Raw genomic sequence first — 24,887 nt, forward strand, 5'->3', positions numbered from 1 at the left:
GAAAAAACAATGCTTGAAAGGTGGCTATTTGCATATACTTTCATTAGAACAGCCAGAGCAACAAATCTTTCATCCTTCCCAGGCTGCTGTGTTGTGGACCATGTCCTGCTCTCACACAGACACAAACACCACTCTATAGAGTATAAATGGGATTAAAATAGTCTGTCCTCATCTGCAAAATTAGAACAGTAAGTGGGAATAAAGAAGCCAGAACCTCTTTATTCAGTGAAGTCTGATGCCCTTTCAAAGCCAGACATGCTGACTTTCCCAACCAAACCACTTCATACCAGTGGGCATTTCAGAGCAATCTCTGGACACAGCTGAAGTGTGTTCTGCTCCTGGCTTTGAGGCAGAATGACTGACCACCTCAAGGCTGCAGAGGCCTTCTTAATGGTGAGGGCAAGGTGCCAGAAGAGCTTCACAGATGCAGAGGCTGGAAGAACTGGATTTCCACCTGAAAAATAGTACCAGCTTGATCTGGAACATTTAAGAACTGCATCTACCTCACAACATAATGCTACCAACATGTTCATTTTTCAGAATAGGAGTACATGTAAGGGGAAGCCAGTGCATGCAAAGTGTTCATGAGCAAAGCTGGCCAGTGCAGAGGGCAGGTGAATACATCCACTGAGAAACCAGGATTTGAGTACATATGAGCTTGAACACCAAATCAGCAGTGGCTTTCCAAGAGAACGGTATCAGGGTCACTGCTGCTCAGATGTCTGCTAAACTGGAATCTATATTTATCCATGAGGTTTGCATCTGTCATGAGTCTTTCTTATGCAGGACTTGGCATTATCTTCACATGCAGGCTGTGGTTGCTGCAGAGCAAATGAATGCCAGAGCCTGGGTGAAGGCTCTGCTGATTTGCAGCTCTGAACAATGGGACCACGATGGGAGTGCATTTCTCTTCCCTGTAGCTGGTGTGTGGTCAAACAGAGAATTGTATGTGGCTGTAGCAGAACTGTTGGTTTGTGTTCCCAGGTACAGCGAGACCAAGGGCTGGCAGCTCCTCTGGCTCTGCACTGGCCTCTTCCCACCCAGCAAGTCACTGCTCAAACATGCCCAGAAGTTCATAGAGACACGCCAGAAAGAAACACTGGCCCCGGGCTGCCGTCGGAGGATTCAGACAGTAATGAGGTAAATAATCTGGCCTATAACCAGCTCAGAGTGTTCAAATAGCAATAATCAGGTCCCAGAAAACACACAGGCTAAAACAGTGCGACCGTCGCTTTCCTTTTCCTCTTTACACCTTGGTTTTTTAAGTAATCATTATTTTTAACTTTCTTTATGAACTTTTAACCATTGAAGAGAGGTCTAGGTCACAGTTTCACTTTTTTCTTTCAGAGTTAGCAGCATTTCAAAAAGTTCATCACCACTCATAATCACTTGCCTCCCAGAGCTGGGTATTGCAAACATCCTAAAGGGCATGCAGCTTGGAATGATCTCACTGATGATATCCTGACCTTACTCTTCTTTGGTGAGGCAGCATGTCCTTGTAGAAAAGATCAGTACAATCAATTCCTGTTCTTTAAAAACCCAAAAGAACAAAGCCCTGACTCTTACCTGGCTGCTCATAGCAAGGCACTTCTCCATCCACTGGCATTACCCCAGGTTGAAGCAAGAAGACCCCCAAACCCCAGGGCTCCCTGAGCTTCCGAATGAGTTGTCGTTCTAAGGGACGTTACAAAACAGAGAGAGGGGAAGGGCTAACAGGATTCAGGAAGGATCACTGAACTGTAAGGGAAAGGTTTCCCTAGATTTCTCCAAGCACTGGAATAAACCAGCTTGCCCCTCTGAGAACAAAGCTTTGGCATCAAGGTTGCCTGCAGCCTTCCCCCTTTTGATGGTGCTGTGATTTATCACTTGCCTGCCACAGACCTCATCAGTAAAGAATCTGCCCAATGATTTCTCCTTCCAGCTCCTGCACCCTCCCCTTTCCCTCAGGCTAGGCCACATGTTTGGTTTGTGAGCCCAAGGCTCACAGGTCAGGCTTTAGGGGAACACTAACACAGTGGATGTCCCCTTTGCACTGGATGGGGTTTGGCACTGCTGGTGAAATGTCACTACACATTGAACTCACTTTTGAAGTGTCTGAAATATGCATGGCAAGGAATGCTATTCATTGTTTATTGCTATGGAGAACACTTAAAAATTCCTGTCTCCCTATATCATGTGCTATTCTTGCTCTAAGCCCTGTTGAGCTGTACAGAGCTTCTTTAGAGAAAGCAAATAGGGAGGGGAAAGCAGAACAGGCTGCTGGGAAGGAGGATTTTATTTGCTAAACTGCCCCAGATCTGAAGCCTGGGGGATGGGAAGGGGAACAAAGACAAATCTTATCTTCTAAGAGCAGTTCTTTTCCTAAGACTAAACTTGCATCTGCTTAGGACAGAATAGAATAGAACAGAATAGAATAAACTATTTCAATTGGAAGGGATCTTCAGTGATCATCTAGTCCAAATTGTCCCTATAAGTAACCTGGTCTCATTGGAAAGGGTACAGCAGGCAGCTCTTAGGATTGACCTAAATACACACAGGGGAACCCAACTGAGCCCTTGGGTACACACCTTTCCTGCCATAAACCACTTTACAGCTTCACCCCCAGAATCCTGGCCAGGGAACCACACTGATGGGTGTTAAGCAGATCTCACCTTGGCAGTGAATTCCTAGCTCAGGCTGCAAGGAGAGGTGAGTAGCCCTGTGCCTCTGCAGCCAACTGCTGCAATTCCCTGAGCTCCCAAGGCCTCCCTCTGATGCCAGGTCAGGAACAGGTGACTGAGTAGGGCAGTTCCACACTTCATACAGTGCCAGCACACTACAAAGCACATGCTGTTCAGCTTGGTCACAGTCAAGTTTTCCTTTTCCAATGGAAATGATCCTTGATTAAATGGAAAAAATTAGTTTTCAAATCCACACAATTTAAGACTAACCTCCTCCTGAGAGACTGACCCCATGTGAGAGGCCCTTAAGCTATGTGTTCAAAATACCTGAACAGCCTGCTCTGTGCCACTGAGGACAGGAACTTACCAGCCCCAGGAGGTAATTTGCTAGATTTGTTCTCACTTTAACTATGTCAAGATTCTGGCATGACTGAGACTTCAGGGCCAATTCTGTTGCTGTAAAAGGCAGCTCTGCTCTGAGGTGTAATTTCAAAAAACTGGGTTTGTACAACTTAAGCACCTCCTAAGTCAGTGGTTGCACTTCAGCTCTTGTATAAAATGCTTTCAAACAGCCCTCCAGACCTTTTTGGTACTTGGGCTCCAAGTAATTTTGTATCCAAATATATATCTTTTTGCTGATGCAGGAATTAAATATAAATTGTTGTAGCCGTCTCCTCATAGCCGTTATATTCACATGTCAGTAAGGAAAAATGCTGCTGAATCCACAGAAGAGGCAATGGTGCTGGCTAGGAAGGTGCCTTATTCATGCAACCTCCTTGCAGAGCAGAACAGACTTTCACTTTACATGCCAATAAGACCCTCAGTTTCTTGCTGTTAATACACTGAATTTGCACTGGGGTGGAGGTCCATTTGAGCAGGCCCCATCAGAGAGTACTGGCATTTTGGAAGGTGTGTGCTGTTTGGCTGGAATACTGCTGTTCATTTACTCAGTGATTAAACTCTCATGATGGTGGTGGCATTTTCCAGGAGTGGCTGCAGGAAGTGGGCACCTCATCCTGTGGAGGTTGAGGCCATCTTACAGAACAACACTAAGATCTCACACAAGATTTGCTTCCCCAACGAAACAGAACTGGTGAGCACTTACTTCTTTTCCCAGCCTTGGCCATTATTCCAGCCATGATGTGCTCATCCAGGAGCATGTGTGAAGACATTAAATATTTTTATTTCTTACTCTCCTCTGTGTAACAAGAGTTTTGTTATCTCATAGACATTTGATGTGGGAACAAACACCAAAATCCAGACTCTGTGTCAGAATATCGCTTCCAAATTGCAGCTGCGCTCCTGGGAAGGTTTCAGCCTCTTTGTGAAGATTGCAGACAAGGTAACTCCTTCTTGACTCTAGCAGGGTAACCAGGCTGCCCCTCCTCTCTTAATATGGATTTTTTACCAGGTAATATGTATTTAATTACCAGGCCACCTAAACAACCATGCAAAGCCAAGGACCAGAGCAGATGATTACTGCTTCTGTCTTACTGAAGGGATACAACCTAAACTTGAACTTTAAGAAGGGGCTGGATGGAGATGCAGAGCTTCCATCATTCTGCCAGAAGCCAGGTGGCACTAAAAGCAGAGATGTAGGCTTTCCAGCAGCTGCTACGATGATTGCATATTGCTGGATTCAACTCTTTTTCACCCAGACTTTGCCCAGATGTGCTGCACATGTACAGTGCCCACTAGGATTAGGGAAAGCAGGGGCAACCAGCACCAGTTAATCACTCTCTGGTTTGCTGGGAGCCTGCCTTGCCTGAGCTGAAGCTTGGGCTGGCTGTCTCACTGAGAGGTCCCTTCTCTCTGAAACTCTGATTAAGGCAAAAGCAGCACTGAGCCCTAGCACAGGGAGGTTCTGGTGTGCTGCCTTCCTGAAAAGAGAAACCCAGTATGTAACAACACTTTACAAAGGGAGGAAGACTGGGAATCAGGTAGGCATCTTCAGCTTGACTTCAATAAGCAACCTGGAAAGCAAAAAGCAACAGAAGATGCAATAAAGATCCCCATATGAAATATACGTAAATTGGGCCTTTCTCCTCCTATTTTTCTACTTCTTTCCTGCTATAATTCTGCCCTCCCACTGTAAATAGGGAAAGAAAATTCAGCCTGATACCTGGGTACGTGGCACAGGCGGTATTTTATATGATGTGCTAACCGCTCCTTTCTCTCCTTCATTGCTTGGCCTCTGCAGGTGATCAGTCAGAATGAAGCAGACTACTTCTTTGACTCACTAAGGCAGGTGACAGACTGGAACAGAAGGAACAGGCCAGGAAGAGATGGTAAGGACAATGCCAGCATGACTATGTTGAACTGGAAAGCAGCTGATCCATCCAGTAGGATTCACTCCATCTTGCAAAGTGTTTAGCAGAGTCTTGTATAATTTTTGTTTGTACATACATAGTTAATACCTGCAGCAGCAGCAAGATGCAGTGACCTGATGCAGCCAAGCACTGGCTATCAAAAACACTAGAACATTTCTGGGGAGGGATCTCTCCAGAAATTTAAAATTGGTACAGAATATTTTTTTGACCTGTTGTATCCAAAACACACAGCTGGATATATGCAAGTTACATAGGCTGATCCTCAAATACTAAGAATCAGCCAAACACACTTGCAAATAGGTTCTTTACAGAGTATCACTCATATTTCTTGAGTTTTTAGAAAATTTTTAACCAGGTTATTACCTGGTGATACTCAAACACATTTTGTTGTCAAGGAAACACTTGTTAGAATAAAACAATGTAATAATAATAACAATAGCAATTCCTTGCACTTATCTTCCCATTCCCCCCCCCCCAACGGATAATAAACATTTTGAAACCAATATCAAACTCAAACTCAATTTGTCCTCACCTTTGCATATTTCAGGACAGCTGAGTTTCAACTCCCTGAAGCTCTACGTATCTAAGACCTTCTAACTTCTCTTCTCTCAGCTGATGTAGCTGCTAGGAGCTCTGAAAATCAGTTTAAAGATGTGGGTGCAGTAAATAACAATTCATTTGTAGAAGCACAGCCATCAGGACTTGTATTCATATCTGTGTAAGAGAATTCAGGTGTACTGCACACCAGCAGGCAGCTGTCATGAGCACCAGTAACAAACACTCAGTGGTAGTCCCTCCACTTCTCCTCCATCTGATCATTGTATGAGCAGTTTCCAGGAACTGAAAACTGATAAATTCTTTTGTCATCTAAAATGGCTTTTTGTGTTGTTTTGTTGAAAATTTTGTTTGTTACTATTAAAACCATAATTACTTTTCTGAAGAAATTCACAAGCCTTTTAAAAACTGTAGGACTATCAGTGACACAGAGAACACTAACAAGATCTGATCTCCTCAGGGGCTGCTCTGTCTGTGGCCTATGAGGTGTACTTCATGAGAAAGCTGTGGCTGAATGTCACTCCTGGCAAGGATCTGAAAGCTGATACCATTTTCCATTACCACCAGGTAAGCAGCTCCCTAAAGCAGAGGTATATCTTGTGATACCTTAATTTCTTGTGAGACATTAAGTCTGTAGAAGTATTACTGTCTCCCTCTTGAAAGCCTGCATTATAGAGCCTCCAGAGGAATACCTCCTCCAGAGGGGGGGGGCACAGCTAAGCCTCAGAACAGATTTATTTCTCCAGTGTTCACACCTGAGCTATACTGAACATGTTGAGAGTACAGCTCCTTTTATCTCACTGTACTGTGGAAATGCTCGCCATGCTTCATAAATCAGAGAATCACAGAAGAGTTCTGGCTGGATCTTTAAAGATCATCCAGAGAACCTTCAGGAGCTAAAAGTGTCTGGCAAGACTTGTGTCCTGACCTCACAAATTTAGAATGTTTAAGTCTATTCTGTCTGGATTCAGAACTGGTCTCTTCCAGGAGCTGCCAAAGTACCTCAGAGGCTACCACAAGTGCTCCAAGGATGAAGCTGTGCAGCTGGCAGGGCTGATTTATAAAGCGCGCTTCAACAACGACCGCGCCCAGCTGGCAGCCATCCCCAAAATCCTGAAGGAGCTGGTGCCAGAGAATCTGCTCCGAGCAGTGGCACCAGATGAATGGAAGAAGGTAAGAACATCAGCTTTCATTAGTCATATTGCAGTTACAGAGCTCTAGTAGACAAAACACACTGAGCCACACTGCATTTTTGATCTGATAGTCTTTGAAAGCACTCTGGAGGGATGGTATTGGGTATTGCTGGAATTGCCAGCAGGATAGCAAGAGGATTTGCCTCTTACAATCCAGATTTTACATACTGTACCAAAATTTTGAGAGCTATCTGTAGGCCTGGATGGCTTATCTGAAGTGTGCATCTTTCTTGGAGATACTAATCTATTCCTAGCACCCAGAAAAAGAGTTAGAGATAGGAGAGCCAGTGATGGGACTCCGAAGTTGAGGATATTGGACAGAAATAGAAAATTAAGATGTCTCATAAATATTTTGTGGTAGCAAATCAAATCTCCTCACACCATGTCCATGCTACGTACAGCAAAAGGCTCTTTTATCCACAAAAAGGGCAAAGAGGTTTCAGCAGGTACTTACCACTTAGTCTGCTGAGGAAAACACAGGACATTCTTTCAAATATGAAGGGAAAATTCACCCTCCATTTTTCAGCCAAAGATGTAATCTTTGTCTGTGGGTGTTGAACTCTGGCTTTCTGAGTTTTATCTCACGTTGCCCCTCTGCCCTGAAGTCCATTTCCTCAGGCTGCTGGGCTTCCTTCACCCAGCAGAGGAATAAGGAACACTGGAGGGTTCTGGTGTCACCTTGCCCCATGGCATAGCAGCGGTCTTCATTTGCAGTTTTCCGCTGCTGGGGCAAAGAGCCTGATTGTGGTGATGAGCTGATGCTGTCTTAAGTGCTAAGGCTAGGCATTGGAAACATGACTTTCTCCAACTCAGCTGGCTTTGTATTCTCTTCTCCTAAACAGAGCATTATTGCAGCATATAGTAAACATGAAGGAAAAACTGTGGATGAGGCCAAGATTGCTTTCTTGAAAATGATACACCGGTGGCCAACGTTTGGATCAGCCTTTTTTGAGGTGAAGGTAGGTTTGAGGGCCTGTCTGAGTGGATTTGGTATACAGACTGACTACAATTCCATATCTGAAAGTAAAAATACATTACAAAGCTGAATTCCTGTAATTTATAGAGGAAAACTCAGTTCTTTCTAAATTGGGAGACAGATTCTTTATCCATTCTAAACTATGCTTGTTGTTTACTGGCAATGTTGTTGCTCTAGTTATAATACCTCTGCTACAACTGTGTAGTAGCTGTAGGGAACTAAATTGTCCTGTCATTCCTCTCCACTAGAAAATGCTGCAAAAACTTCTCTTTGGTGACTCTTCCCTCAGAACAGAATGGTACTAATCCTCTCATTCTAGAGTGGCTATCACCCAAGAATAATTTCCCATGTGTTACCTTTAATTTCTCCTCACTAGGCTTTTAAATGGTTTGCAATCAATCATTAAACCTGTTATCAGACAGCATAGTACATAATGGACCTGATTCTGCTGTCAGGTAGCACTTGCTCAAGTCATCAATATATGGCCAAAATGTTTCAGTCTTCATTTGGGAAAGAGAACAAGAACTCTTAAAGGTCACTAGGCCCCTAATACAGATAATTTCTCAATTTTCTGCTTCCCTGCTGTGTTACTCATTTACAGCAAGCCTCGGAGCCCAATTTCCCAGAGATTGTACTGATTGCAATCAACAAGCAAGGAGTCTCACTGATACATCAGAAGACAAAGGTAACAGCTGCTTCTCACAAGTCCATCTAAGGAAGGATTGAACAGACCCTGCTAATTTAGTGACAGTGATAGGACCTTGCCCAGGAATGGCAGGAGAGGATAGAGGCTCTCTATTCCTTTTTTCTGTGTGAAACTGAAGAAAATGTTACTGCCTCAAATCACTTAGAAATTTCTACTCTGGAAAGGAACAGGACAGAGTATCTCTGGAAAAAAACCAAGGGAATCATGATAGATCTGGCAAGGTGGTAAGATCAGGAAGATGGATGGGCAGTGCACCCAGGAACCTGCTTCAGAAAAATGCTTTGCAGGAAGCCCCAGCTGTCTAAGAGATCAGTCTGAATAGCCATGTTTAGCTGCAGTCTAACCCCAACAGTCTGGTCTTACCAAGGTCTCAGGAAAAGAGACTATCACTATTTGCTTTCAATAACCAAACAAATTAGAAGACAGGTTTAGATTATTATAAATCTAATGGCAGTGTGCTAAGACAAAGATTAATATATAATGAAAGGAAGTCTCATAGGTGTGATTAAGATTTACCTGTCTGGTGAAAATACAATATACCACTAATCTGGATTCAAGAACTACCCTGATCCACTATTTTTATAAATGAAATGGGAAAGAACAAGAATTCTCTGGCTCTACAGGTTTTCTTATGTAACAGCCTGTTTTCATTTGAATAATGTTCTATAGATCACTTTGTCTCCCTTTACAGGATATTTTAGTAGTCTACCCCTTCAATAAGATCTCCAACTGGAGCAGTGGGAGCACATATTTTCACATGACCATAGGGAACCTGGTACGAGGAAACCGGCTCTTATGTGAGACATCTCTGGTAAGAAGAGTTTTGCCAACCAAGACACAACAAAATTCTAATTTTTCCTTTCCAACCTGGACTGCTGCAAAAGATGGTGTGAAAACAGATAAATACCAATGCAGCATTATACCAAAATAATTGTACCATATATATGATAATTATACCAATTATACCATAAATACCTACAGCATTCACTGCTGTGTCAATAAAGCTGCCATTTAGAACTGGTTCAGTTCATATATAATGGTATCTGACGCAAAGATGCATGACACAGGACACAAGAAAAAAATAGTAATTTCCCAAATTCTTCCCATACATCAAAATTCTATCCATTTGAGAAGTTAAGACTGCAAAGCTACATAAGAAGCTTTTTGTCTTGCATGTCTGCCTAGAGTTATGTAGTAATGTAGCCTTGTAAGACTTCATATTTTTCAGGGAGCGGTACCACCTTTTTAACAATTGGTTTCAGACTATTCAGTCTTAGAGAAGCATCACTGTATTAATATTTAAAGGTAGGTTTGTAAAGATAGCAAAAACATTTAAAGGCTAACTACTCTGACAGAAAAGCTTAGTTTCTCAAATGCAAGAATCTTAAGTATAAGTCAAGCTACAGAGTGAATAGCAAGGAGACAGCAGAGCTATGGTCTGTAAAGTTTTTGAAATCTATGAAAAGCAGAGGAAGGAATGGATAAATAACTAAAACAGTGACAGATACTGAAAGAAAAGATGTCCATGTAAGGAAGAACCTGAGAAGATGATAAACAGGAGAGGAAATGATAATTATTTTTGTTTCTGGAGCTCCCTGAGAGAGTTAAGACTTTTTTCTTTCCTGACAGGGTTACAAAATGGATGACCTGTTAACATCCTACGTACGCCTGCTCATGAATGCTGTAAACAAGCAAAAGAACCTCCCAGCCTGAGAGTGGAAATAGAGCCCATGACCTGTACTCGTGCCAAACTACCTGTAACTTCATATCCCAGAAGAAATGCCATTTAAAAAATATTAATCTTGTTGATCGATCTTCTGATCACACACTGAATGAACTGAGTTGCTGAAATACTAGCGCAAGAGAAACTCAAGTGAGCATGTGCTCTCAAATATCTGTAGCTCTTCTTAGATGTAGTATGAGAATTCCATTCAGATACTGGATTTAGAGAAAGTTTGGATAGACTTTAATGCTCTATGGGAGTGGGGAATCCCTGTGAGAGCCCCTTCTAATAGCCTGAATCTCCTATATTCAAAGCCAGACACACATGAAGAGCTGTCTTCCTTTTGGAAAGAAAATGCCCCATATTGTACATGCTCTTACCAAATGTACAAACTCCAAGAGTCTTTGGAAACAAAGATAATTTTTTTCCACCTGTTGGCAACTCTAAGAGTGGAGAAATGCCCTTTAGTAGTAGATAACTGAAGAGTTTGCAAGGTAAGATGTTGTCCCCTGACTTACCACAGCCTTGCTTAAATTAGTTTTCTTTCTTCCACATGTTATAATGCTCTTGTAAACTAACAACCACTTTCTACTGTACAGTTTCTAGTAAGCTCTGAAATGAGTCTGGGGTTTGGGTCCATCATGTTTAGTTGCTCCTATTTCAAGATATAGATGAGCTATTCAGTGCAAATCAGAACTGAAGAACTCAGTCTAACAGAGGTCTGTTGAAAAGAGACTTTGCTGCTCCACAAGAATGTTCTGTTTGGAGTTATGCAGACATTCCCTCACGAGACAAGAATAATAGCTTTAATTTGTCCTGATCTTTTCTGCTTCCTGTTTAGCAGACAGCTTGAGTGGTAAAATTTGATTCAGCACTTGCTCATCTCTAAGAGCTTTGCAGAAATACAGCTTTGGTGCCACAGGAACCAGAGTGTGCTCTGAGTGTGTAACGCAGATACAGACTAAGGTGGGAGCAAGCTTAGCTGCTTCCCCCTCAGGTCAAGTACTCCTCTCTCACTCCCAATGAAACATGAACATGTCTTAAAGCATTTACACCAAGTTCCTTGAGACACAATCCAGCAGTGCTGGAAAAGCAGCTCTGCCTGATCTCTCAACTTTGCCAATGGATGCACAATGGTTGTCTTGCTCCCTCAGACATGTGTGTGCAAAATTCAAATGCTGGTGGGAGTTTTGTATATGGGTGGCAGGGAAGAGCTCCACTCTCTTTGTGCATCTAAATGAGTGCCACACCTGTCAGAATAGCTGATCTTTTTGCAAGCAGTTAGAGGCTCCTGCTGTAATGTCCATTGCTGGCAATGGAAATGCTGGAGTCTAATTACCCAGAGTGGTTTTGTCACCCAGTGTCTGAGCTAACTAATTAGCTGTAAGTGAGTAATGTTCAACACTTCACCTGTACAAAAAGAAATCTTGCAGCCAAACTGTATTGTTTCTGGTTTTTAAATAAAAGACTGCAGAAAATCAACCACAGTGTCATTTTTTAACCAATTGAATGTTTGCTCCAGATCCATGCAACCTAAATCAACCAAATATCCACTATATCCTGTAAATTATCATAGTATCCCATCTGCTCACTACCTACACAACACAATTTGTACAACACAGCCACTAAAAGGATGATACCCCTTTCTGCACATCCTCATCAACCAACATATGACCACAGAAGCAGCACAAGTCCAAAACATGAATTCACCACAGCAGTGCCTCAGGTTTCAGCACTCCCAGAGTGGGTAACAGGCTCCGGCTAAGCACTGAAAATATGGCATTAACTGTACACTGTACAATTTTTTTCTTTTTTTTTTTTTTGTGTGAAGATTTTAAATGTTTTACAGTTAACTTTAATACAAGAACATACAAAGGCACAGTATTACAGCATTTCAATCTACAATCATGTGCTTTGGTTAGACAGCTCAAACAATGTGTGATAAAGTGAGAGCTCTACATGGTGAAGAACCCATCAAGGCCTGAACCAAGACAGGGAGCTGCTAATTCTTTTCTCAGTCTAATACCCTCAGCACTTAACAGTGCTTTACAAGCTAGTATAACCATATCTATTACATGGTTGCCTGCAATCTATTCCTTCCCCAACCAATCACTTCTGAAAAAGTGTCAGTCATATCATCTAATACCAGCCATGCCACATCAGGAATTCTCTCTACAAAAGGCTGAGCAATGTTTGCCAGCACTGCACAGACTGCTGTAAAAACACCAGGACACGAACCTAGAGAGAGGATTAGAGCCACAAAGAAACACTGCAAGTGATTAGCATACCCATAAAAACAAGCTTCACATACCATGCTTTCTAAAAGCAAAACCATTTTCAAGTGTACTCAGTGAGCGTTAGTGATTTTAATTAGGTATAAATATGAATTAGGTATAAATACAAATGTATAGTATGAGATCTCTTCTATTAAGTGTAGATTTCTGAGCCAAGCTCAACTTTCATATAAATCTCTACTCTCCAGTGGTGTGATGCTTAGGAAGAATTTGGCCAGCAGGTCTATTTACAGCAATGGAAAAAAGCATGCAGCTTATTTCTTACTGACACCTTGACTAACTTAAAAATAAAACAAAACCCAACTTGTCAGCCTACCAAGGCACTAAGGAGAACTTGTGAGCTTGCACTATATTCTACTTGGTTTTAAAAAAGTAGACTAACAGAAGTAGAGGAAGATGCGTTTTTTAAAGTCATTTATAGTTATTTCTCCTACTCCTTCAACTCCATTCTCACAAAAAAGGTGTGTTGGTAATATAAACTATTGTAACTCTGCACATTGCAGGCTATGGGCACCAGAAGAAAGATGCTTATGAAAAATTAATAATATAAGAGAATATCACCCTCCATTAGTATAGAGATCAGGGATTACAATTATTTTGTTCACTAATTAATTCTGCAAAACATCCTGAAGATAAGGACATGTTCCAAATCCTAGAGAACTGAACATCTTATCAAAGAGAATTATATCAATTCTCCTTAGAACTCTGAAGCTTTCTAGGTCTGCCAAATCTCTAACACAAGACAAGGTGAAAGCACACATTAAACTTCACTGGCAGTACCGAAGTAATGCCATTCACATACATGCATTTTCCATTGCTGAATGTGAGTGGCTGCTGAAAGAATATTCCCTACTGGCTGCTAGTTACTTAGTCCTCCCATATTTACCAGGAATGTGTGGCTGTGTGTTCCTCCACCACTTCCCAGGAGGCTGGGGATACACAGCTGCTCAGATTCAGCATTAGACAGGGCCTGTGACTGAGATTACAGGAACAGACTGGAATGCTTTACGCTGAGAAGAATCTGCATAACATACTGAGCTGCACCTAGGTCAGAATTCAAGTGTTTTATGCTGTGACAAAATGCCAAACACAACAGGTTTGATTGTAAATGGGGGTCTTTGCAGGACCACACTACTGCAGCAAAAGATACGCTGTTCTTTGTGCCCTTAACTAAAAGACCATTTAAAGGCTGGTGAGAGAACAGTGAATAGCCATGTGTTCTCCTAAAGTGGCTACTGTTACTGGAATCTACTGTGCAAACTGGTCAGGAGAAGATAAAAGAGTTTACTGCTAAAATTAGGCCTACCCCTCAGCATTGTTAGAGTGGATACAGCATAACCCAGTTAAAAGATTATGGTAACATACAGCAACAAAAAGCAAAACAGCTGAGGGAAACTGAGTTAGCAAAGGTAGTGAAGCTCTAAGAGATGGTCTCACATGTGGGATTCTGATCAGTTATCCAGGATTTCCTACCACTGCTGTGGTATCACTGGTGCAGTTCCAAGGGTATTGATCCAGCAAGCATGGTAACACAATTCTAAGGTAGACTAATTGCCCCAATCCAATTGCTGCTCACACACACAAGAAGTGGGGAAGCTTTAACTTCTTGCTACCTAATTCACCTGTGGCTGCAGGGTGTTGTCTAGGCCCTACTGCCATGTTCATTTGACCAACTAGACCAGCCACTTTTTTGAAGATTTAAATCATGCAAAGGACAGTAGTCCTCCAGTCCCACAACTGTTCATGGAAAGGGATTTTTAGGCTTCTCAGCTTAGTTCAGCACAAGGAAGTATAGGGGTCACCTCTGGGGGACTCAACAGCTCACTGGAATCATACGTCACGCAGGTGGGCTCAGGAACAGCACTTCTGATGGCTCACCTCTAAAGAAGTATTGAGAATATCCAAAACCAGTAATTTCTCAGCACCTTGTGTTGTGGTAGCAGAGACAGTAGGACCAATGAAACCTCACTGGTGATGGGCAAAATTTCAGAGGAGGACTATATGCTTGAGATGTTAGCATCATGTCTGAGATCTTCTCCTTAAGTAAACTGAAGTCTCAAAAAGAAAGATGAATGGGACTCTTATTTGGGTAAAACTTTTAAGAAATTTTTTTTTTTCTGCATAACCCATTTGCTACAAACTGTAAACATTAGAAACACCTTCATGTAATTGGGCTTTCTGAAGCATGACCAACAAGCATATACTTGGCTGGCAAATAAAGTGAGAATGGAAAAAGTGAAGTGCTTAAATGGGTACTCTATTATTTATTCAATTTCCTTACGCAGAAGAGTAACCAATGCTCCAGCCACACTGCCTCAATAAATATCAGCTATGCCAATGGACAGGACATGCTTTGTGGTGCCCAGCAGAAACTCTACCAGCCATGTAGTAGCAGAGAACAGAGAAAATTAGTGTCAGTTCTAATAAAATGTTTTGTTTCCCATAGCCACCTTCTCCTTAAGGAGAGCCCAACTACTCTGAAGAGGCTCACATGGCCTTAACAGCTGAAATCTCCTTAGTACTGAGCATGGAAGCAGCAAAGGAAACTTCTTAGCTGCCTTAACACTGGGCCTAAGTGGGCAGTGCAGATTCCATAGCTACAGGTTCCTGGGCCTGTCCAGTAAACCTACAGATCAGAAGGACTGGGATATGGTATAGGGCACCCATATATTCTCCGTAGGAATCTAGAGAAAGTCTGAAAGTTGTCATTCTTTACTAAATGTGAAAAGTTCTGGTCTATCTGCCTATATATTAAAAAACCTAAACATTGTTTCAGCCATAGTAAGAAGAAAAATTCTGATATTCTGATTGAGAAAGAGCAAATGTGACATTTCTTCCAGCCCTACATTTAACCACTTTTTCCATATTCCATAGACTAGAGGAGTGGAAAGAGTAGTACAGTTCAACCGAGGAAGGAAAGACTGTGTATAGCTCCACAAAGGCAAAATGCAATGTTAGTAGCAAATTAATAACCAGCCTGTGCACTGCTCAAGCAGAACTCATACTCCTCTTCCTGCCAGTGTTAACAGAGAGTTGCTTGGGAAAAGGGACAGTCTTGGATGCAAGAGACACCACCAGAAGCAGGGGAAGGTAGTGCTTATCTTTGGTTCCACTTCTTAGTAATTGCTTCTGTAATCAACAGCTGCAGTGAGCAGCAGCTTGTGTGTGCAGTCAGGAGACTGACAGACCTGTTTGCTTTAAGCAGAGTTTAAATCTAAAGCTTTAGGATGGATCTTCTTGGATGCCAGCTCTGACAACTTCTTCAGACGTTTCTTCAGCTCCAGAGGGAATTTCTCATAGCATTTCTTGCACACAGGCTTCATGTCAAACTCCACAAATTTATTCCTTTAACACAAAGAACAGTTATTAAAATGGTATTTGCAAACTATATGCTTCACTTATACATCTCCATGCATCTACATCAGTGTTGTTGCAAGCATTCTATTTCATTTCTAAAACAACTCATTTCCTCATCTGGTGATGCAAGTGTAGAGATTGGGATCTTATCAGTGAACTGAGTTCTTCAGTATTGCTAAGAAAATAAGGAGCAAGATTTTGCTATATACTTAAATGTAGCAGTCTATAATAATAATTTTGTTACTGTAGAATACAAGTATCACTTCAGAGGTCCCCTGTGGGATGAATCAGAGCTCCTTCATATGGCCAGTGGAGCCAACCCAGCTGAGTAGGATAAGGGTTTGAACCTGAGAAAGGAAAAATGTAGGATTGCTTTTTTTTCTGCCCTTCTTCTAATTATTTGAGGTAAACGGCACAATATTTTATTTCAAAATAATCTATGCAATAGCAAATACTGTTATTCAGGGGAGCAACCACAGTTAAGGAGACATGGAGGCTGCAGATGTTATCCAGGACAGTTGGTTCCTCAAAGTTCAGAGCCTTCCCTCTGTACTGCTGAATGAGCTCCCCTCTTAGCTCCTTACAGAACAGATTAATGAAGGAAAATAGATCAGAGAGGATGCTGAGTGTCAGCTTCCTTTCAGTGCTGAAATCAGTGGAATTATAAGCACCTGTTCCCACAGATAAAAGGTATATTGGCCTTCAGAGAGGCACAAGCTCACGGCTCCTCCAGGCTGATACCCTGCCTTAGGGGCAAATGTCTCACTCACGTGGTCCAAAATGCAAACACTGACTTACTTCAGTGTGAGCTTGACGTTGCAGGTGGAGCAGGAGAAGCAATTCACACACCAGGCCTTGTTAAGAGCTGATACCACTGCAAAAGTAAAAGCACCAAGTAAGAGGAAACTGACTGATTGTTTAAATTCAGATTTAAATCCAAATTCAAATGAGGCCAGATGTGAAAACAAACACTGTTATCTTGCAACTGTGGGACTGCAACAGCTGCACTAACAAATGAAACAAGGACAGCAACCCAAAACAAGGAGAGAACAAATCTTACCATCTCCCTCTATCACGTGGCTGCAGTTGTAGCAGACATCTCCAAAGAGCTGCACAGAAAAAGAAAAAAGAATACAAACTCATGTTGCTGACTACTCAGGGACCCCAAATCACACAGCTGGTGTGAACATTAAATACTAATAATCAAAGAATTCCCAGATACAGCAGTGCCCCCCAAATATACCAATTTAAGTCTTCTGAATAACTTCTCATACACTTGCCAAATAGTCTATGCTCCTTTGGATCTCATACCACTAAACACTACAAAACCTTTTTTGTTGATGCCTCACACTCTAGCACTGTTAGGGGATCTTAAAGTCCTGTGGAGAAGAAAGGATGGGTAGAGTATGATGCTTAGTGTAGACAAACATCTCCTGATGCTCAACTACAAACCCCAAAATAGAACTATTGCTAAAATACAGCTACTGTCAGAACAGCAACACTTACCTCTTATGAGAGAGTTATTGATCTAACAAAAGAAAATAGCAAACCAAAACATTGTTCAGTCAAATCACACCAAAAAAACAGGGCTTGATTGGGTTTTCTGTTTTGTTTTGCTTTTTTAATTAATCTACGTTTCTATGTTTTAGAAAACTCGTGCCCACAGAAAGAAGTAAAAGAAGAAGTCCACACAAATACATTTGAAGTAAAATCACAGGGATTTTAACCTCAGCCCATGGTCAGTGATTTTCTGCCAATGGCACAAATTAAAATCAGTGTCACCAAGACATTTCTATTCTGTTTTCAGCATCACTTTTCTGCCAAGAAAAACTATTATTTTTCTGTTAAATCTGATTAATTTCTTAATATTTCATTGTATCTACAAATTCAGATTATGCAAAATCTGCATAGCTTTGCATATACAAAACATGAAAAAGCCTTTGCCAGACACAACAAGTACCTACATCACAGATGGCTGAATTTACCTGATTATAGTGAGTCTCACAATAGGCCAGCCCTTTTTTCTCATAGTGTCGGTGCCCCAAGAATGGTTTCTCACACTTGGCACAAACAAAATGCTGTAAAAGAAAAAAAAAAAAAACAACCAATATTCCATGGCAGGCAAAACAACTTTCCCATCATTGGGTAAAAACATGGCAATAAATCCTAGCTCAATACATGACACTTGATCACAGAACAGTTTGGGCTGGAAGGGACATTAAAGCTCATCTGGTTCCAAGCTGGCCTTGGACACTTTCAGGGATAGGGCATCAACAGCTTCTCTGGGCAGCCTGTGCCAGGGCCTCAGGGCCTTACAGGGAAGAATTTCTTCCCAGTCCCTAATCTAAATCTACTTTTCATTTAAAGCTGTTACCTCAATGCTTTAATGAAGCACAGACAGGAAAGATCTTTATGGAAGAAAAAAAAAAAAAAAAAAAAAAAGGAGCTATTTAGTCTATTTATAGTGACTAAGAGTTGTATTAAGGAGAGTTGGAAGACCTGCTGGAAGGGCAATCATCTTGTGTCTATCCTGATAGACTTGTGGACTATTATCATGCTTGTTACAGGGAAGAGAAGCAGGAACAAAAACATAGTTTGTATGAATACACCTCAAATGAGCAGCAGCATCTCTCTCAGGTGAAGCCCTAAGAGGCATAAATGACTGAAACAAAGATGACTAAAAATTCAGAGCAAGTTGTGATGACAGCTGAAAGTTATAGAAACAATGAACTGAAAAGGCTTAAAAAGCAAGAATTGCTCAGCTTTCAGTAAAAATTCCAACCCTTATGTGCCTGGTAACTCGAATTGGAGAGGATATATCTAAGTACATAATACAAAATATGAACATTTCTTAGTAAGTAAATGTTTTCAGTGAGGCCTATTCTGAAAGGATCATTAAGAATTTTAAAATTAAGTTATTAGAGTTGTGAAAACAGCTTTCTTAGGAATCTTGCTGGTCCTGCTGTAACTCATTCACTCACAAAAGGTCAAGACAATCCCAAGCATAAGCAATTGAGTTTAGTCTGAATCCATGTATTACAGACCACTTGCACGTCTACAGCCTCCAAGCAGCACTAGCCCTGCTCCAGAGGAGCTGCTGAAGGAAGTTTCAGGTTCAGAAGGCCCCACTCACCTCGACGTGCCACTGCTTGCCCAGAGCGTTGACCACGCGGCCCTCGATGGGCCTGCGGCAGGCCCCGCAGATGGGGATGCCCATCTTGTCGTGGCAGGGCAGGCAGTAGAGCTCCCCCTTCAGCTCCCGCGCCTCGGCCGTCAGCTCCTTCCTGCCAACACAAACCCAGCTCAGGGAGGGCACTGGGGAAACTCTGCAGCACCCGGAGGAAGTGCTGCAACACTAAACCTGAAAGTTAACTTAGGCAACATTCACACTACAAATACAGTCATTTTAGCTGGTGAAATACAGTTATTGCCAACTCATCTTTGTAAAATTGCTTTCTCAGTTTGCCAGACAAGAAGGTATGCAGACCATCATGTCTGCAGCTGGATACTCTCACAGACATACGAGGTGCACCTACATGGACACTCAGTGTCACGGTAAAACCTGAGGGATCTCTGAATGCGAGAGCTCAGGTACAAGAGCCATCCTAGCAATGCTCAACGCTGAGACATTTACTTGCACTGTTACCCGTTCTGGGGCAGTATTGTGCCCAGTTAAAATGCCTTCATGGTAAGTAACTCAGCTCAGACAGGTATCAGCGTGGCAATGGACAGGGACACAAGACTGACACAGCTCATCAAGCCTTTTTTGTTTTTTTTCTGTCCAGGAATTCAAAGAGAAACTATTTTGGACAGCCTGGTAACTCCTATTTTTGGAAAACTCTACTATGGTAATCTGCACACAGATTTATCTGCCTTTCAGATAAATTCATGCCAAGGAATTATTTTCACTTTCATTATAAACTATGTTAGAATAAGAGAATATTGAATGGCAAAATAAAACTAAAATTCCTGTAGTTTTTCCAAACTTATTTCAGTTTCTCCTCACACAATTTCTATTTGCTCAACAATAACAATGTGAAGGCAGCAAAGTTTAGACCTTGGGAAGGACTGCACTGCTGACTCAACTGTTTGTCTCTCTCCTTTTCCATCAGAATTTACAGTATGGCAACGTACCCACAGTGGGTGCAGTTGAAGTGATCTGGGTGGTAGGAATCATTCCTAAACATCAGAGGCTGCTCATCAATTATCAAGTGGCACTTCTGACAGATGTACTTGCCCAGTCCCTTGGCTTTTTCACGGTTGTGGCATGGCCTGCACAGGTGCCTGGTTGAACAAAGTAAATGAAGGAAAATATTAAAAAACTCTTTCTCCTAAAGAAACATATAATACATAGTGTAGGAAGTACTTTATGTAACAGAACTGTCTTCTGAGGTCAGACTAAACATAATGCTGTTTGGTGTCCAGTGTTTCACACCAGTTGCACAGAGAAGAATGAGCATAAAGCAGTCACACAGTTGTACTTCCTTAGAAGACTACTCCAACATATACTGATTTATGAGCCATCAGAGGTATCACCCAGTCATTCTTCCAGGGATCCTTTCCAACCCTCCAGATTTTTTCTGACAGCTGGGCAAGGAAAGGCAGCAACACCCTCTATCTATAACTAATGGATCCAAACATAGCAGAGGCATTACAGCACCGGGAGGAAGTCAAGAAGAGAATAAAATGTATCAAAACAAAGTGCATTGCTTGAATGCATTTTACCATGGCTGGATTCCTTAGTCTTCAATATCTAGGAAAAACAAGAGACCTCTTGTTGCCTACAAATTCCTTTTACTCCTAAGTCAAAGAAAATTAAGAACCATGCAATTTTATGTGGTAAAAGCAACTGTATTCCTAGCACATGTTCTCGAACACATTACAAGTACACTTCTAAAAAGGCAGATAACCCAAATTTCTGGTACAAAAGCTCAGTCAAAGGCACAAAAAAAACTTGTGAAGGCTGATGGAAGCCACCAGTTTTATCCCAATACTTAGGAGCTCTGAGGAGAAGCTGTTGCCTATTACCTCTCCCTCTAGCTGCAACACTGTGGGCTGGGAAGAATTTATGGTAAAAGGAAAATGACAGAGAACAACTTCTGTGGGTTGCTTTGTCCCAAAACTAACAAGTCTGCTTCATTCCTTTCACTGTATCACTATGTCAAACACTCACCGAGATTTACAGGTCATTCTCAAAACAAATCAGACAAAAGAAAAAGTTCAGATGGAAAGGGCAGATTTATGGATTAAGTAGCAGGTTCTTCACAGGGCCCCATCCAAAATTCTGCCCTGACAAATTATTTACCCTTAGATCTGTGAAATGAGGATAAGAACACAACACATGTTGTTGTGAGGCCTCAAACATTTATGATTCTCAGCTGGCAGGTGCCTGTCTAATTGCTAAGTATCATTATTATTCTCTCCAAATCTGAGTCCTTCTGTCAGCAAGTGTCTCTGCCCAGGGCTGGAAGCACTGTCCGCCCAGACAGAGTCCAGAAAAAGCAGACAGCACCCCATTATAAGGAAACACACAGCTGTGCTCATCTCAGCATAAAGGCATCAATTTTACTCAGCACTGTCAAATGCAGAGTAATTATACAGGGCTGGACATGGGGACCCCAAAGCAAGAGTCCTGAAAGAGACCCCTCTCATTCAGCTGAATGAGATGCCTTCAGCCATTTGCACTGATAAACCATTATCAACCCCCACCCCACTCACAAACCCTCTGCCCTCCCACAGACCCTCTCTTTTGGAAGCAAAGGGAAGTGCTGGACAGGCTAAGCTGTTACCATAGCAGCCTCCCCTCTCCCTAACCCTCTCCCCCTCCCCCTTCCCACCATTATGGAATTATCCCATTCTGAAGTGTCCTGTTGTGTCTGTTAATACTAGATTTCCCCCAAACAATGCATCTCTCCACCCTCCTAAAATAATCAGGGGACTCCAAGGATTCTGTGTTTAGGGCTGGAGGCTCAGTAGCAGCCTTCAGCAAGCACCATGAACACTGGCATATTCATGCAGGATACTCATATCTATACCAGCAGCCCCAGTGCCAAGAGCTCAGCTGGGATGAAGACTGCTCCGCAGTGCTGGGGTGTCCTCTCCCCTGCTCTGTTGTGTGACTGAGCTGATAATGTGCTATCAGAGCAAGGAGGACACTATATAGAGGGGCTCCCCTCTCTGCTCTCAGCAACTCTGCAACTTTGCACTCTCTTGGAATCATCTTGTTTGCTTTCTGTTTCTACCTAGTTTGTTGTCATCAGAAGGAGTTCGTTGAGATATTTCCCAAAAGGAATCCACCCACAGGACGGCACTGTAAAGAGGTAAGAGACCAACTTCTGCTAGTAGGAGCTTTTTTTTTTTTTTTGGAGATTTCCTAATGGCATTAGTTTTAGCTGGTGCCAATGAGGAGCAGAACACATACTGAGGTGGAGGAATATAATGGAAATGTCTGAATCTAAGAATAGGCAGCATTTTCTGAACTTCTAAGAATAATTTCCTTGTCTTTATGTCACTGCTCCAAAACAAAAAAGGTTTTCAAACTTTTGTACCTAATGTATATCCATTTGTGCCAGTTGTATGGTATGTCTAGTGCTCTCTGACACTGCTTTGATGCTTACAATAACCAAGTTATTCAGCTGAAATACAGGCTCAGCAGAGAGTGATTTTCAGAAGAATAACTTCAGTCAGAAAAGGACTATTTCTAATGAAGAGTACTTTGAGTGAAAGATAGGAGACACTCATTTGACAAGACACTAAAGTCATAAAAATGCACAAACCAGTATAATCACACCAGAAAATGCTCTAGCTGAGAGCAAGAACAGGAATTTCTTATACCTACCACAAACTCTAACATACAGGTCAGTGGGCAAACAAAAGCTCCAAACTAGCCAGGTAACTGTGTTCAGTGAGCTAAAGGTTTCTCCTGCTAGTTCATTCATTAATGACAGACAGAGCATCTGCTGAAAGAGTGACTGCATTACGTCCACACTGACAGCCTTGTGGATTGTTCTCTTGCTTGTTTCTGAGCAGAAGAGAAACAGGGCATGAAATATGGTCAGTGTGCATGCATGTATTTCAAATGAGCAGTGACACCCCCATTTCAGCTCAGCCCTGGGAGGCCTGGGATAATGGCTCCTTCCAGAACAGTGCTCTGTTCAGCAATACATAAATCACTAAATATTCACACAACACCAAGAGTGCAGTCCAAGCAGAAATTACTGGATAATGAGCCAGACTCCTAAAGGAGTTTTCTGTTTGTGGAATGAAAGCCTCTTGCACCATACAGCTTAACAAAGACTACACATTATAGGTCATTTGTGAAGGTTTCTAGTTTGCTCTTAGCATTTATACAGACTATAGGAATCCCAGTGATTTGTTTGTTAAAAAAAAAAAAAACCACCTAAACACATTTATTTTAAATTTATAGGATAAACCCAAGGAGAATAGGAATGGAATTGCAAATAACTGCAAAGGGCTTTCAACACCTTCTAGAGAACACACTGTCAGAGAATTATTACTTTTCTAAAGCTGTAGAATTTTGTTGAAAACATGTAAAGTCTAAAAATAAACCCACTAATTAATTCTAGTGACATGCTGGCTTTTTTCTGAATCTACTCAAGTACTACACCACTATTTTCACCCATTAACTAGAATTACAAAAAAACCCATTAAAGCTGCAATTAAAATTTCCTTTTAACTTACAACATAAGCAAAATTAGAAGGAGGACCATTTCCTTTTTCTATAACTTCTAACCAAAAAATGCAAAACATCTCACTTCACCTTGCTCTAAAAAGTACATTAGATGACAGCAGCTCTCCTATGAAGGCCATCAATTGCAAAGACTGAATCTATTTCAATTTTAGTTCTAAGCCTCTCTCTTCCTGACACTGACATACTGGGCTTCCAGATAGCTCTGACATTCTCCTTTCTACTCCAACCCACAGCAAACTAAATGCTGTCATCAGGGGGATAAAACTCTCAACTTTGAAGTCTTGCCTATTCTAAGTCTGGCACTGACAGGCAGCTGAATCTGAATTTCCAAGATCTGCCTTAGGAAAGCAATTCAAATGAACTGGTTCAGTGTATCATGCTGTTAAACCCCTAATAATCAGCTGGTAAACAGGGAAAAGTCTGCTTACTCCTTCACTTTGGGAACTGATTTAAAGAATTATCAGTAAGACAAGAGCCATCCCAGTCAGTTCCATCAGACAACCCTGGTTTCTGCTTTCTCAGCTGCTCCAAGCCAGCATTTACTGCTTGCTCAGGTGTCACAACCATGGACACAGCAATGTTTAGCCATAAGACTATCCCTGGCAGGTGTGTACACAAAGGTCACCGATCTACACTTTTTGATAAGCACCATCATAAATTAACAGCCAGTAAAAAGGAATGGTCTCACAGGTTTCTCTTTTGGTATACAACAGAAAAATACATATTTAAGCTAATTCCACCCAGAGAGGACAAATATGTGAGTCAATGTTACTATCCCATTCAAACTTTAAACTCTAGGGTTCAAGAATACTTGCAGGTTTTACTTTGTAAAGGACAAATGAATAATATAAACAAAAAACTGTGGTCTCATCTGTAAACTTGTAACCTTCATAAAAAAAAAAAAAGGGGGCATTTTCCTTTTGTATGTAAAAGCACAATTTCACAAGTATTATTATAGATAAGGACAAAAGGGCTGTACAGTCTTCCTTGCACATGCAATTGCAAGTAATGGCAAGATAGCAACTTGTTATAAATACTCAAATCCAGAAGAGTATCCAGGCAATGCATGAAGTAAGAAGGGCCCTCTGTGGCCATAGGAAGAACTTCAAATTTCTGAATTTCACCCAGTCTCCCTGCTGTTGACTTTCTCTTCAACTGTGAACCACACAGAAGTGATCCAGCACATTTGTCTCCAGTTATTCCAGTTTTCTGTTCACCTGAAATTATCAGCAGCCAAAATGAACATACTAATTACCTTGGAATTTTCTTACATTTTCCAATATATTTGTCCTGAATCCCATTTCAGTTCTCTGTGATCCCAATATTTTTGGGCATCTGAATGATGAGCTCTGTTGGGGAGCTGAATGCAGTGCATAACGGAC

The 24,887-nt window shown here is 41.6% G+C and overlaps 2 protein-coding genes across 4 annotated transcripts in view; one reads left to right on the forward strand and one right to left on the reverse strand.

The window, feature by feature from the left end:
* The window catches only part of MYO7B (myosin VIIB), a 46,103-nt gene extending 35,796 nt beyond the window's left edge, over window positions 1–10,307 (forward strand). The window contains exons 39-48 of the mRNA XM_059855248.1: window positions 985–1,140; window positions 3,648–3,753; window positions 3,889–4,002; window positions 4,861–4,948; window positions 6,006–6,112; window positions 6,533–6,718; window positions 7,581–7,697; window positions 8,316–8,399; window positions 9,112–9,231; window positions 10,050–10,307. Coding sequence (XP_059711231.1) covers window positions 985–1,140; window positions 3,648–3,753; window positions 3,889–4,002; window positions 4,861–4,948; window positions 6,006–6,112; window positions 6,533–6,718; window positions 7,581–7,697; window positions 8,316–8,399; window positions 9,112–9,231; window positions 10,050–10,133 — 1,162 coding nt within the window. The 3' untranslated portion in view covers window positions 10,134–10,307. The remainder of the gene's footprint in view (window positions 1–984; window positions 1,141–3,647; window positions 3,754–3,888; window positions 4,003–4,860; window positions 4,949–6,005; window positions 6,113–6,532; window positions 6,719–7,580; window positions 7,698–8,315; window positions 8,400–9,111; window positions 9,232–10,049) is intronic.
* A 1,277-nt stretch (window positions 10,308–11,584) lies between these two features.
* LIMS2 (LIM zinc finger domain containing 2) overlaps window positions 11,585–24,887 on the reverse strand; it is a 32,309-nt gene continuing 19,006 nt past the window's right edge. For all 3 annotated transcript variants that reach the window (XM_059855246.1, XM_059855247.1, XM_059855244.1), the window contains exons 5-10: window positions 19,929–20,078; window positions 18,928–19,078; window positions 17,780–17,872; window positions 16,855–16,903; window positions 16,593–16,668; window positions 11,585–15,782 (exon numbers count right to left, since the gene is read on the reverse strand). In XM_059855246.1, the coding sequence (XP_059711229.1) occupies window positions 15,635–15,782; window positions 16,593–16,668; window positions 16,855–16,903; window positions 17,780–17,872; window positions 18,928–19,078; window positions 19,929–20,078 (667 nt within the window). In that variant the 3' untranslated portion in view covers window positions 11,585–15,634. The remainder of the gene's footprint in view (window positions 15,783–16,592; window positions 16,669–16,854; window positions 16,904–17,779; window positions 17,873–18,927; window positions 19,079–19,928; window positions 20,079–24,887) is intronic.

This window comes from Haemorhous mexicanus, chromosome 10, assembly GCF_027477595.1.
Source record: "Haemorhous mexicanus isolate bHaeMex1 chromosome 10, bHaeMex1.pri, whole genome shotgun sequence".
Classification (NCBI taxonomy): Eukaryota; Metazoa; Chordata; class Aves; order Passeriformes; family Fringillidae; genus Haemorhous; species Haemorhous mexicanus.